Below are 14,984 nucleotides of genomic sequence, written 5' to 3'. Positions count from 1 at the left end.
ACCCACTCATAATGAGGGCCTTAGTGTGCAATATTTAGGCTGGTTATGATGTAATGTATACTGTACCTGTCGGCAGCATATCCCAGGGTGAACGCGCCCATCAGAAATCCCAGGTTGAGGACCGCTTGCGTCAGGTCGAGCTTCCAGGAGTTGGCGCACACAAGGTTGTACTGCAAGAGTAAATAAAGATATAATCAGTCACATTGTGAAGATCAATCACTTGAAATTATTGATATATCTATTGAGTCAATGATTGGTTAGTGTGGGACACTTAAAAAGTCCCTTTTTGAGTGATGCTTTTGGTCCTGATGGAGGAGGGTTTGAGGGCACTGGAAAAGTTGACCCTGATTGTACAGACATCTCCAGTGGGACAAGATTTTGGAGAGATACCTGGAGATATTCATACTGCCAACCGGTTTGCTTGGCACCTATGTAAGCTGTTTTACATTCTTGTGGTGTGTGATGCCTTAAAAGACTCTGAAGTGAAATTACCTGCGACTGTTTTAGCTCAAATGCCATAAATAAATTCCCGTGGCAAGTATGTCAAAAATGCCTATGCTGAAATTGGTCACCTTGCTCTTTTTGAACATCCACATCGTGTTCGCAAAGTTGCGAAGACTAAAGTAAAACAAATATTTATTTGTGTTAACCATTATTAGCACCAGATTGCAGCTCTGTCTTGATCTTTTCCACATGCCTATGAGCACAATTTTTTCTTTATTTTGATTGTGTTCCAAATGTTTAGGAGCGTAATCGTTATTTTCTCTTTCTTAATCCTGTTCCAAATATTTATGAGAGTAATATGTTCTCGATCTTGATCGTGTTCCAAAAGTTTATGAGACACATTTTTTCTCTTTCCTAATCCTGCTCCGAGCATTTATGAGATTAATATTTCTCTAACTTGATCTTGTTTAAAAGTTTATGAGAGTATTCTTTTCTCTATCTTTATATTGTTCCAAATATTTACGAGAGTCATCTTTTCTCTATCTTGATCTTGTTCCAAAAGTGTATGACTTTACTTTTCTCTCCGGGTTCAGAACTGAAGTCCTGCGTCATTTACTATCTGTCCCTACAGGTTGAAAAGGGGGTAAGAACATTTCTCTGTGACAATCAGCCTTTACAAAACATGACGTGTTTCATTTTTGTGGCCTGTCCGAATTTCCGAATGAGGTCTTTAAACCACTGTTGCTGAATTTCAATTTTACTACTTGTGTTTTTTTAAACATTTTTAAATGTTATCCTCCACTTTTAATTATTCAGTTAGATAGTTTAAAACAATCTGTTTTGAAGATCTAAATCGGAATTTCTGCTTTTGTATATCTTCTTTCGTGTGTTCTTTTTAATTCATATACTATAATTATGGAGAATGCTTGATGAATTTATATATTGTATGTTTATAGCTACTATTGCTCAATAAAACTGAATTGAATTCAGTGAGTCTATGCTGTACCAAGTAGAGGGGGCGTTCCAGCAGTGGCGTTATAAAACTTGAGGGGACCCCCCTGTAATATACATGGAGGGCCTCCCCTCCGGACTCACTTAGGAGCTCTCAGGCCAGGGTCCTGTGCTGAGGGCCCCCTGGAGCGCGCCTCCCCGCACTGCGGGGTCTGCGGCAGGGAGGGCCTTTGTTACATCACTGCATTCCAGTGTGTTTTTTTTTGTGAACTGCAAAATCAGACCCCCTATTATTACGGATTATTTACAATGTGAAATAGGTTTCCCCCTGCATTGAATATAAAAGAGGTTTGCTGGATTTACCCATTGCACACTTCTGTCATGGATATAAATGCTATCGACTGCCAATGCCAGATTAACACCATTCATTCATTTTGACAAAATGACAAGAATAAAGGTCTGGACTGCAAACATGGATTTGTAAGTCAGAACCGTAAATGTAATATTGTGTGTCACTTGATGGTCAAGGCTGGACTGGCTGTAAAGGACACAGAGACAAACCCCGGTGGGCTGTGGGGGCAGCTGCTTAGAGGGCTTGACGCTGTTCAGCCTCCTTTACAGGACAGCATACAGATTTCATACAGTCAAATACACGATTTGCATTGATATATTAAAACCATTTGAATAGTTCATGCGGTTTTCTCCTAAACTGTCTGTAAAAGTTATGGCCTTTTAGTGAACAGATTTAGAAAAGCCTGCTGTAAAAAAAAATTGGTGACAAAGATACCCTCTCAAACGCTTCACTGGAGTCCCTCACACCGCTCCTTTGCACTGTGATCTGAGCATCAGCGGCTCCTCCACTATGGTGGAGGAGAATTGACCCCACTGCCACCAGCATCAAAACTTGGAAAATTTAACGACAATAAAACAGGTTTGTTATTGTTTTATTTTTCAAGTTCTAAGGGATGAGTCTTGGGGTCAAGGCCATCGCTGGAGCAGTTACAGAAGGGGAGTGGTGGGCACTGCTGTCAGTCCGCTTGTGGGTTGGCCAGCCGTCTTAGGATGGCCAAACCGACATGCGCACTGAGATGGCTCGAACTCAAGGGATGTATGACATTACAACGCATGCTTTTACATCGCATGCTTTTACATCGCGGTTTTTACAACGCATGCTGTTACAACGCATAGCGCTTTGGGGGGCTGGATAGTGAATAGTTTAATTTACTATTCCAACCCCAGTCCCCGTGGACACTAGGGAAGGTGTTGGATAGTAAATTAAATCTATTCCCTATCCTAGAGCGCCCCCCAGCGCAATGCGTTGTAATGGTTTGCGTTGTAAAAGTTGAGATGTAAAAGCACTGCGTGGTAAAAGTTGCGTTGTAAAGAATGTTTCCCAACTCAAGCTGCGTTGCCGGGTTGGAGACAACAGGCAAAAGCTCCCAGTCTGGGAGTGTAAATCAAAGGCACCCAGGCCTATCCTGACGCTGCTCTAATGCTACATGAGAGGAGCATCTGGAATGGCTGCAGGGGAGGGCAGGGAGCCTCTGTTGCAGTTGAGAAGAGGAGCAGATGAGCAGCGATGAGGCAGGTAAGTTATTTTTGGTTTTATTTGTATTTATCCGCTACTTGATATGAGGCTCAGTGGCGTAACGAAACTTGAGGGGGCCCGTCCTGCAAAGCACATGGAGGGGGCCCCCCACCGGCGGCCCGGCATACCACCTACAGTGTATCATCTCGACATCTCAGTCCAGCAATTCCTCGGGTTAAACTAACAAGTGGTAGAAGTACCGCGTTTATCACAGATAGGTATATATACATATTGCTCATCGTAGAATGCTCCGGGGCATTTGATAAAGGCAACTCTAAGTTTTGGGAGGGTGAATGGCCAAACAATCAGAATGTCTTTCAGGAATAACTAATACATGACTGAGACATACGTGAGAAATGAGAGCACAGCAAACATTATTTCAGCCAAACTTAAGGCCACATTAGCCCCCCCCCGTGCTCATGACGAGCTGAGCTCGTCATGAGGCACGGTGCTCGTGTGCTCATGACGAGCTGAGCTCGTCATGACCACACCCATTATCATTGACCCTCAGCACAGAAGAAGAATATCTCAAGCAGCGATGGTGTTAAAGACTTTAGCACGTCACTGATGACGTAAAATAGGATTTAGTATGACAATGATCAACTAAAGTAGATATACAAGTTAAAGCTGTAAGCGAATTAAGGAAACATTGCCTATTACACGGATCATGATGTTCATCAATATATACTAACTCCGTTAGAGCCCCGATGTGAGATTAGAAAACCACAAGTAGAAATAGTAAAATATAGATATAGTTTGGAAAGGCTTTCATTTTGCTTGTAGATTGATCTATTAATTTAATATTATATGCGGGCGAATTTCCTTCAGGTGTATGACCGGCATGAGATGGAGAGTGCGTGAATTATGTACCGCTCTACACTATATATTAGTTTTATTGCCGGCCGGGCCCCAGCCGCCCCACCATGATGCCCTCCCTGATTCCAAATTATCAGATTACCACCCGCCACCCACTGAGACTCTGACGGTCCTTACGGGTGGGACAAGGTGGGTGATCCCTCATGGTCCAGGGCCTCTTCTGAACGAGAGCTTACCAGAGCAAATCCAGCATTGGATTCAAAAGCGTAACCCACTGAGGAAACTTGTAGGACCGAGGTGACTGCACACATTTTTAATATAGCTAGCACATGCCATGGAAGATGCCGCAAGTCACTTAACATCTGCATGCCCTTTATGAGAAGAGGGAAGCATAATGCAATGGGGGACATTTAAATCCCATGAACCCACATGCTACTCGAATAGAGAGGGCTGGCAATAGAAGCTTAATGGGGAACAACCCAATACTATTTCTTTGGTAATTCCAAGGAACTGCTGTAAAAACCACACACTTGCAGACATAATTGCCCTGGCAACAATCATTAATGGATATGGGTGAGCAACAGCCAGAGAGAGCAATATGGCCGCATTATGAGGATGCTCACAATTAAGCAGACAAGGGCGGGAGCATTTTTAATCACAGCATCATTGCTGTGCCAATCTCTGACACTTTTGTGTGACCATTTTCGAGTCAAATGCTACACATTTGTCTTTTGTATTTTTATTCACCCCTTAGCCATCCACAAGTCATAGCCCTTCCAAATAAACCACCCAAATGACCTATCCACCACCTGCCCACTTATCCAACCCCATCTATTCATCCATCCAAACCCTATATCCATCAAACTATCAAAAACCATCCATCTATTCACCCTCCCAGCCATTCAGCCAACCTACCACAATAACCCAACCGTTCATCCATCCCCACCCATCCATCCAAACTCTTGCATTGAAACACATACCAAACCAAGACCATCTGTCCTTACCATCCATTCATTCACTCATCTACCCACCCATCTCTCTAGAGACAAGCTGTGAGCAAAATAATAAGCTTTTAGCAGGCACAATAGAAAACTGGGAGATTTTCAGAGCAGCCTAGTTTTTATTCTACCCCATGCCTGATTTTTCCACTACATACTCCCTGCCTCTTAGCTCACAGCTGGGATTATTTTTTTCCTGATTACTACTTTTAGCACTGCTGCTGTCATATCCTTCTCTTCCTGCTTCTTTCTCTGTAGTTGTCTGCCTTTTTCTCTATTGCACTGGGTCAATCTTTGGAAATGAAAAATAATTCTGGATGCCCAAATAGTGAATGCCTGAGTCTACAACATGCATCCACCAGCACAAATTATGCATGTTTGCCTGAGAAACGACTGACTCTGTCCTGACCCTCACAAGCTTTCAGAGACACTGATCTTTTCAAAACATTTCCCAGTTTTGAGACAGGCCAGCCCACTGCTGATCTCTGCTTATTCTTAGGCCTTAGAATTACTTCCTTGGATTCTACACCCACCCCCATGTCCCCATGTCCTGTGATGCTGGAGGAGAGGACTCTCACTACTCAAAACCAACACTGGATGCAGGGGTGACATGAATGTCAGACAAAATATCGATTACAAAATATCTACCTACAAAAATATTGCAACAAAAATGTCGACATGCTATCTCTAACAAGGTAAGTACAAAAATATCGGGGGAAAAATATCGATGTCAAAAAGATCATAATTAAAAAATATCTTTTTTTTTAATTAAAAAAAATATGTACTATAAATAAAATAATACTTATAAATGTAATTAACATAGTTAAAATGATGTTATAATATTCAAAATTAATAAAGAATATACACAATGTAATCAAAACATTAATTATTAATATACATATAATACATAATGCATACTTCCTTATTAATAACTTAAAAAAATGATTTTAATAACTTATAAATAACTAAGAATATTATAAGTTACAAATAAATGTATACACATAAAATAATATGAATAAAAATTAATAAAAATGTAAAACAAAAACAAAAATAAGTAAATGTTGGATAGCGTAGGGGTAAAAATTACTATTCCCACTCCAAAGAGTGCAACAGTAGGGAAAATGTTGGATAGCGTATGGGTAAAAATTACTATTCCAACTCCAGAGAGTGCAACAGTAGGGAAAGTGTTGGATAGCATAAGGGTAAAAATTACTATTGCCACTCCAGAGAGTGCAACAGTAGGGAAAGTGTTGGATAGCGTAGTTGAAAAAAATACTATTCCCACTCCAGAGAGTGCAACAGTAGGGAAAGTGTTGGATAGCGTAGTTGAAAAAATTACTATTCCCACTCCAGAGAGTGCAACAGTAGGGAAAGTGTTGGATAGCGTAGGGGTAAAAATTACTATTCCCACTCCAGAGAGTGCAACAGTAGGGAAAGTGTTGGATAGCGTAGGGGTAAAAATTACTATTCCCAATCCAGAGAGTGCAACAGTAGGGAAAGTGTTGGATAGCGTAGGTATAAAAATTACTATTCCAACTCCAGAGAGTGCAACAGTAGGGAAAGTGTTGGATAGCGTAGGGGTAAAAATTACTATTCCCACTCCAGAGACTGCAACAGTAGGGAAAGTGTTGGGTAGCGTAGGGGTAAAAAATACTATTCCAACTCCAGAGAGTGCAACAGTAGGGAACGTGTTGGATAGCGTAGGGGTAAAAATTACTATTCCAACTCCAGAGAGTGCAACTGTAGGGAAAGTGTTGGATAGCGTAAAAGTTAAAAATAACATACTTATAAATAAATTAATATTTTAAAATATTAAAAAAATTAATTGTTAAATAAATATAAACTATTTACAAATACCAATACATAATTATTAAAAACATGATTAGCAATAAATATTTAAGGAAAAATAAATTAATAATAAATACCAATTAATAATAATTAATTGCCAATTAATAATTAATTGCCAATTAATAATTAATTAACAATAATATAATAATCAAAACAATTAATTAAAATAAATTATTACTTAATTACATTTCTTCCCACCCTATTCCCCTATAAACCCACAACCCGCTACAGAACATAATTATCAATTAATCAATTAATTAAAATTAATTACCAATTAATAAAATGTATTTACCAATTACTTAAAATTATTTATAATTCCTAAAAACTAATAATTAATTTAGTATTATTAAATTACTCCTCACCCTATTACCCTCTAAACCCATAACCCACTACAGAACATAATTATCAATTAATTAATAATTAAAATTATTTACAAAGTAATACAATTTAATTACCAAATTAATTAAAATTAATTTATAATTCCTAAAAATTAATAATTAATTTAGTATAAATAAATTCCTTCCCACCCTATTCCCCTATAAACCCACAACCCGCTATGGTACTAAAATAAAAAATGTACTTAAATTACATAAATACAAATAAAATACATATTAAATACATAATAATATACATAAAAATCATTTAAAAATCGATATTAGTAACATCGATATTACTAACATCGATATTAACAAAATCGATATTACTTACCTTCAAAATTCTGTCCCATCGATATTAAAAATATCCATATACCTTACCTTCTATATTATGTCCCTTCGATATGTAAACATCGACATTATTGTATGTCAATATTTAATAATCGATATTTAAAATCGATACCGGGTGACATAATGAACACCGCACTACTCAGAATGCGCAAGCCCTACTAGGACTAGCGATTTTAAGGGTTTACAGGTTCTACACATATCATTGTATAGCAGTAACATCTAACTAACTTAAGATCTTTGTAGATAATGAATATTGTATAATACATTTTTATATGAGTAAACAATTACAACTTCCCATAAAGTTTATTCAGTAATGGTTTAACTACTTTGGTCATTTTTCAATGTAGCCACTAGTTTTGGGACAGCCTTTGACCAAGTTCTTTGCACCCAGAGTCCACAAGGCCATTGCCGAAGGATACAATATTCAGGCACACCCTGCACCAAATTCCCTAGCTCCCTATCAATATGGGTATAGACTCCCCTCCTAATGATGTCCCACTGTCCAGAGAGCCTACTAAATGCAGTGTCTGGCCTTTGGTCACCTTCTACACTCACTCCCAAGTGTCCTCAGAGCTTGTAGCCATGACATCTGGCCAGCCTTTGTGCAGTGTGGCATTTAGCCACACCCTAAACTAACTTTTACTTCCACTGGACCCCATAGAGCATCACCTTCGGCCTTGCCCACCACACTGTAGGCATCATCCACCTCTAGCAAATAAATGTAGCAAAAATTGTTTTCATGAGCTATTCATTTGAGTTAATGGTAATATGCAATGTCATCATTGATGTCCTCTCCAAACTAAGGCCCCCCATTAGGATGACATTCCATCCCAAAAAGGGACCGGCCGCCATAAGGGCGGGGGTCCCGATGGTGGCATTAGGATGCGCCCGCCACAGTGGCGGGCGCATCCAGCATTCCTACCATTGGCCATACACAATGGCAGGAAGGCATGCTGTGCACTTCCATACACAACATGGCAGGCACTGCGCAGTGCCTGTCATATTGTCCATGGAACTGCTGGGGGGTACCATAGGTGCCCCCCATGTGCACCCCCCGGAGTCCTTGGGGGCCTGCAACGGGCCCCCAAAGCAGACTCTGCATTAAGTATGGGCGAATTTTACGAATCAGGGGTTCGCAAATTCACGCGAAATCGAAAAAAAAATCTGAGAATACGCAGATTTTCCCGCGAATTCGCAGATTTTTTTGCGATTTGCACCATACTTAACTGGAGTACTTTCTACTGGCTAATCAGTAAGTGCTACCTTGTTGGGTAAATCTGTATCTTGCTTTTCCTGCACTACAGCTGTGTAAAGGCGCAGAAGAGTTGTCTCCAGTGACCCCGTGTGTCTGTAACTTTGCCACCGCGCCCCTAGGCGCCGAGGTCCCTCGAGTGAGCTGTCCATCACAGTGGGGGAACGGGCGGGAAGAGGTTGCATAGCCCAGTGTGTGTGGGCTGGGGCCAGGCTTCTGTGCGAGTTCACATGCCTCAAGTTTATAAAGGGTCAAAGGCCGATCAGCGCAGCAAATGAGGAGAAAGCAGTAAGTGCTATCTCGTTGGGTAAATGTATTGTACTTTTCCTGCACTACAGCAGTGTAAAGGCCCGGAAGAGTTGTCTTCAGTGGCCCCGTGTGTCTGTAACTTTGCCACCGCGCCCATAGGAGGCGAGGTCCTTCGAGTGAGCTGTCCATCACAGTGGGGGAAAGGGCGGGAAGAGGTTGCATAGCCTAGTGTGTGTGGGCTGGGGCCGGGCTTCTGTGCGAGTTCACATGCCTCAAGTTTATAAAGGGTCAGAGGCCGATCAGCGCAGCAAATGAGGAGAAAGCAGTAAGTGCTACCTCGTTGGGTAAATGTATTGTGCTTTTCCTGCACTACAGCAGCGTAAAGGCCCGGAAGAGTTGTGTTCAGTGACCCCCTGTGTCTGTAACTTTGCCACTGCACCCATAGGCGCCGAGGTCCCTCGAGAGAGCTGTCCATCACAGTAGGGGAAAGGGCGGGAAGAGGTTGCATAGCCTAGTGTGTGTGGGCTGGGGCCGGGCTTCTGTGCGAGTTCACATGCCTCAAGTTTATAAAGGGTCAGAGGCCGATCAGCGCAGCAGATGAAGAGAAAGCAGTAAGTGCTACCTCGTTGGGTAAATGTATTGTGCTTTTCCTGCACTACAGCAGCGTAAAATCTCGGAAGAGTTGTCTTCAGTGACCCCGTGTGTCTGTAAATTTGACACCGCGCCCAAGGCGCCGAGGTCCCTCGAGTGAGCTGTCCATCACAGTGGGGGAAAGGGCGGGAAGAGGTTGCATAGCCCAGTGTGTGTGGGCTGGGGCCGGGCTTCTGTGCGAGTTCACATGCCTCTCATTTAAAGGGTAAGAGGCCGATCAGCGCAGCAGATGAAGAGAAAGCAGCCTCCTGGTCACTGGAAGTACAGGGGGATTGCGCTCGAGAAACTCGTGGATGCCTAGACCTCCATCACGGATTAAAGCTAATTGTAGACGGTAGATCTGGGGAGAAAGCACACCTGCCTAGCATCGACCATGCTCACTAGATTCTTGGGCTGATTATAATGCGTGACTGAATTTGAGCTTCAACTCGGGCACCTGCTTTTTTTATCTGTAAGTGCTTCCTGCTGAGGTTTAATTGTTGGGACAGGAGCCTTGTTGCCTAATTGTAACTATTCTCTGACCCTGCTTCGAGGGTCAGAGCAGGGTCAGAGAATAGTTGCAAGTAGGCAACGAGGCGCCGCTCAGGAAGCACTTACAGGGTTACAGCAGGTGCCCACGTTGAAGTTAATTTCTTTGTAACCATTTTACAAAGAAATTAGCTTCAATTTGGGCACCTGCTTTAACCCTCTAAGTGCTTCCTGAGCAAAATTTGTCCCGCTCGCGGAGTTGCGTTTTTTGCCGCGATTTCGCGCGATTCGCGGATCGCGAAATCGCGGAAAATCTGCAAATTCCGCGAGCGGAACAAATTTTCCGCCCATACTTACCCTGCATGCCTTTCCCATTGCTAAATGCCCATCCTAATTTTGCTGGCGGTGTCTGATAGACTCCGCCACCATATAAACCCATTTCCACCCCGGTCGCAAGGCGTTCGGGGCGGAAAAGCGGCGGACGGTCTTTCCGTCCGACGCGGACCCCCCAGCCATACTAATATGGCGGGGGGTCATTCCGGCACAGATGGCGGGCGGATCGCCATCCAAATGGGCCCCTAACTTCTGATGCCTTCAGTATAGCTTGGTCTTGCTGAAACCAATATGCCCAATAAGGGTTTCAGACAACTCAAATATTTTAAACACGTGTATAATAGTATAGTAAATAGTAAGACACACAAGATTATTGTCAAAGGCCAAGTTGAAAATAATGCTTTCTTCACCAGTCAGACAGAACAGCAGAAAAAGTGGCCAGCTATGCAGCTGAAAACAAATAATCCTAAAATAACTCTGAAATTTCTGCTTTTATAACCTTGTTATATTTCAATCATAACTTTTCAGGATCGAGTAGAGCATGTAAGGAGAGCAGGCAATGGAACTGACAGAAGGCATACAACTGAGCAGACTCTTACAAGCTTCAGAATAGGCAAATTACAAGAGTTATAAAGTTAGAGCATAAACTGAGAAGGGGCAAGAGTGGGAAATGGCAGTCGACAGGAGCAGGAAATCAGGAGTGGCTATGGCTATTACAAGGGGCAGTGAGGTCAGAGGCATCAGCATCTTACAATAATAAATGGGCAGGGTGGTTTTCACTAGGAGCAACCCTGAGTGCAATTAAGCCCCCAGAAAACTTTTAAACTGCACAAGGGATTTGGAATAGGCCATGGGGGATTTTAGGGAAGATGGTTTTCTTCATGACAGTGCAAAAATCCCAGACTTTGATTTTATAACTCTTTTGCTAACTTTGTGTTTATAGGTTTGAGATCTAAAAATGTACAAACTAATTTCAGTCACAAAAATCTCTTAACAATGTCCATTTGATCTAAGACTTGTCAAACAATAACACTATGAAGAACACATTGACTTTGATGACACGCTTTCACAATCAAAACACATCATGAACAATACTGCTTTTCCTGACGGTTTTGTGGTGGGGCCTAGGGTGATGGTTAATTTATACTCCTGTAATTTACTACCATGTACATTTATGTTCACCCTGTTCTTTAGTAAATAATATGTCTAGCAATTGGTGTTTTACCACAAATGCATGGGTTTTGGTTTATTTTATAGCAACTTGTTTGTTAAACCAGATATTGATGGCAAGGCTAGATAGACTATAATTTAAAATATACTTTCACAGAAACGTAAAATGTAGTTTTGGAAAAAGCGCTGCTCAGATGAAGATTTTGGGGGGGCAAAAATGGTCCTGCACCTACCAGTTGACTATAAACACCTGCAAATCTACACTAGTAAGTTTCCACCTGCGTACGTTTTTGTATTTTTGCGATTCAAAAATTTCACCTGTGTAATGCCAGTTAATCTACAGCACCTGGCAGTGACAAAAGACCAGGCCCTCTGGGCTGCGCTTTATCAGGAATCGCACCTCCTGAAGCTCTCTGTGCACTTGCGCCTGACTTTTGGCTTACTTGAAATGCGTTTTAATTATATATTACTATTCAAGATTACCAGGAGGAGGCCATCACGGTTATTCCCCTAGATGATGAATTATGTGAGGCTGTAGACACCTCCATACACCAGGCAGTAGCAGGCGCCACGGGCCCTTCGAAAGGTGCCTGATGCAGCTGGCCCACTATTATGCAACCTGTCCCGAGCTGAAGCTCCTCCCTCTGGTGTGCTACAGGAGTCATAGCAGATAGTTTTACGACCCCACAAGCGCAAAGGGGACCCCACCATGGATCGAAGTGCCTTCAATAAGGCTGAAAAGGGCTTTCCTGTCTGACCCTCCTGAAGAGGAAGCAGAGGACGCCCTTGGTGAGCCTCATGACATACCCTACTCCCACCTACTGTCTGCAGGGGAGGACGAAGACTCCCATGGAGATTCCAATGATGAGGCTGGCCTGTCCAGGGCTTGTCACCCCTCGCTTGATCCTTCCCATGACACATCCTCACCGTCCAGTCGGATGATATCTCAGATATGCAAGACCCTGACGATCTTGTACACCCACGCACCTCAGATTAGTTCCCATCGGCCAAGGTCAGCAATTATGTGGCAGGCCGCCTACAGAAACCACTAGAGAAGGAGGCGCACACTCGCCTTAGGGCGGAGTGTCCACCCTAGGGGTGGGCGGAGTTCGTGGGGTTGCACTACGTGGAATTCCACTGAGTTCCATAAAAGCTCTGCCTTAAAAAAACACCAGTAGAAGGCTACAATGCATGCTTAGCCTTCGGGGACTCTACTTTGTTTTGTTTTTCACACTTTATACCAACAAGGGACCTTGATTGAAATAAATAGGCTTCATTACACTGTTACCTGTACATTATCTGAATATTTATGCATGCTCTCTGCCTATGTGTGTACACACACTCACTCACACACTCACATATGCATTCAGATAAACCTCTAATTGCACAAGATGGCAGCAAGAAATGAGAATATAACCCAGCGCCAGTGTTTAATTTAATGGCTCGTCAATGCTCATCCCACAAAGCTATAAACACACAAATCTGTCTTGCTTTGCATACCTTTCCCATTTCTCTGTATTGATTAGAATATTCTAAAAATACCAGTCTGACAAGTGGCTGGCACTATCCCAGCCCTACCGACCTACAGGGGCACTTACTGCTTGTTAACTCTCTTTACAAGGCCAGCTCACCCGTGGCAGATCTAGCACTTCCAAGAGAGAGTCTCGTCGAAGGGCACTATATGATGTATTGAATTATTAGGTCACATTACAAAACGAAGATAGATCAATTCCAGACGTACTTCTCCACCGAGTGAACCGTGCACACAGTAGTTCACCCTTAATATTTCCACCAACTATGCCAGCTGAATTATTGCTCAATGTCATACAGATGTCCACGTTGGTGTGCTGACATCCCCAGGGTGTAAGATAATCAGACCACAAAGAAACTTGGCTCCTCAGCTGACCCAGGCCCGGGGAACCACCAGAGGCAGATTGTCCCCGCAACCCTCTCTCTCGCCCCACACTCACCGCTCGTGCACAGTATGCAACAGATTTGACATTTTTGTAATTCTTTCTATCTATATACGGAGGTCACATTCCCAGTAACAATGGTGAAAAGAAAGTGGAGTTGCAGTTGCCACACCCTGCAGGAAACTGATCTCTCAACTGGTAAACTAATGGCAAATAATATTAATTCCAATCTGCTCCTATCCTCCCACCAACTCCGTCTTCAGTGGAAGATAATGTAAGCATTTCTTGAATGGGTCACTTAGATTTTCGCATAGTAGGTGAACAGAAATAAACCTGCAGTTTCCCCGCCGCTCCTTTAGAGGTGGGTCTAACTCAGTGTTTTTGCTGTGCTTCGAATGGCTTTTCCTCTGAAAATCCTTAACCTGGTGACCCATTCACCATTGGACCGCCGTGTTGTTCTGACAGTCACCCTGTTAAACTAGATTTCTCTGGCAGGACTGCCGAGTGAGACATTGAGGTTCAGTGTAGGGAAATCAATTGATGGGTGAAAGCTCTCTGTCATTAGGCCGTTGATTGCTTGTTTTTCTGAACCACTACCCCTTTGGGAGTGTAGGTTGGAAAAAACGACAGAAATAGTGAGCACAGCCCACAATGCGGCACCAGTCTGGCTTTCCCTCTTTGTACTGTGGAGCCTGGGGAGCTTCACCTCCACTCCATGCTTAGCATTCTCAGTCAGGCAGGTGGGAGGTTTGAAAATAGGATGAGAGGCCATCTGCCAGCACATAGAAATGGCCTGAATGTGGGTCTAATTGCAGTATTGGCAATTGGTGGTTCTTCCTTGTTAAAATTGGCGTGGCCTTACTGCAGAGTAGCCAAACCCTTTCAATGTTTACACTGAATGTGGTCTAAGTCACTAGCATCTAGTCACAAACGTTGGTAATGTAAACGTTTATGTGATCCATTCAAAAGGGGTGTAGGACCCTAATCGAGAAGGAGAAGTTAATACTTGGATTTCCCCCTCCTTATAAAGCAAAAACAGGTGTCATTAAAGGAGCCTCTTAAATTGCTCTAATTCTATTGGTTCCTACACATTCAAATGCTGCGTTAATTGACAAACTGCATGTCACCTTCTTGCAATTAACATTTGGGCCATCACTAGTAATTGGATCATTAGCTCCCGCTCATAAGAACTAACCCTCATCTATATCAGATCTGAAACCGAGTACAGTTGTGAATGAGTTGCTCTGGTTGCCATGTCTAGCCTATCATTTAGTAAGCAATAGGAAATGTAATTCGTGTTTTATATATGCTTATATGGTTGTTGTTATACACCGAATAAAGCTTTTGAAATTGAATTGAGTCATTACGAATGTAGAACAATGTTGTTGATGGCTGCCAGCAGATCTTTCGAGGAGAACTTCGATTGGTAGCAGGGTCACCGAAATACTTACTCAATACATTGTCTCCAGCGTGTAACTCGCTCAGCTTATTACGGGTCAGATAGAAGTCTATCATTGATTTTGAAAGAAGATTGTCTGTACTGAATGGCCATGGTGAGATTGGTACATTCCACTCTGC

The 14,984-nt window shown here is 42.6% G+C and overlaps 1 protein-coding gene across 1 annotated transcript in view; it reads right to left on the bottom strand.

The window, feature by feature from the left end:
- SLC22A3 (solute carrier family 22 member 3) overlaps positions 1 to 14,984 on the bottom strand; it is an 858,705-nt gene that overhangs the window by 430,400 nt on the left and 413,321 nt on the right. Inside the window, exon 2 of the mRNA XM_078649172.1 lies at positions 67 to 170. Coding sequence (XP_078505298.1) covers positions 67 to 170 — 104 coding nt within the window. The remainder of the gene's footprint in view (positions 1 to 66; positions 171 to 14,984) is intronic.

The sequence above is a fragment of the Lissotriton helveticus genome, chromosome 6 (genome assembly GCF_964261635.1).
Source record: "Lissotriton helveticus chromosome 6, aLisHel1.1, whole genome shotgun sequence".
NCBI lineage: Eukaryota > Metazoa > Chordata > Amphibia > Caudata > Salamandridae > Lissotriton > Lissotriton helveticus.
This window is presented reverse-complemented; position numbering and strand designations above follow the sequence as displayed.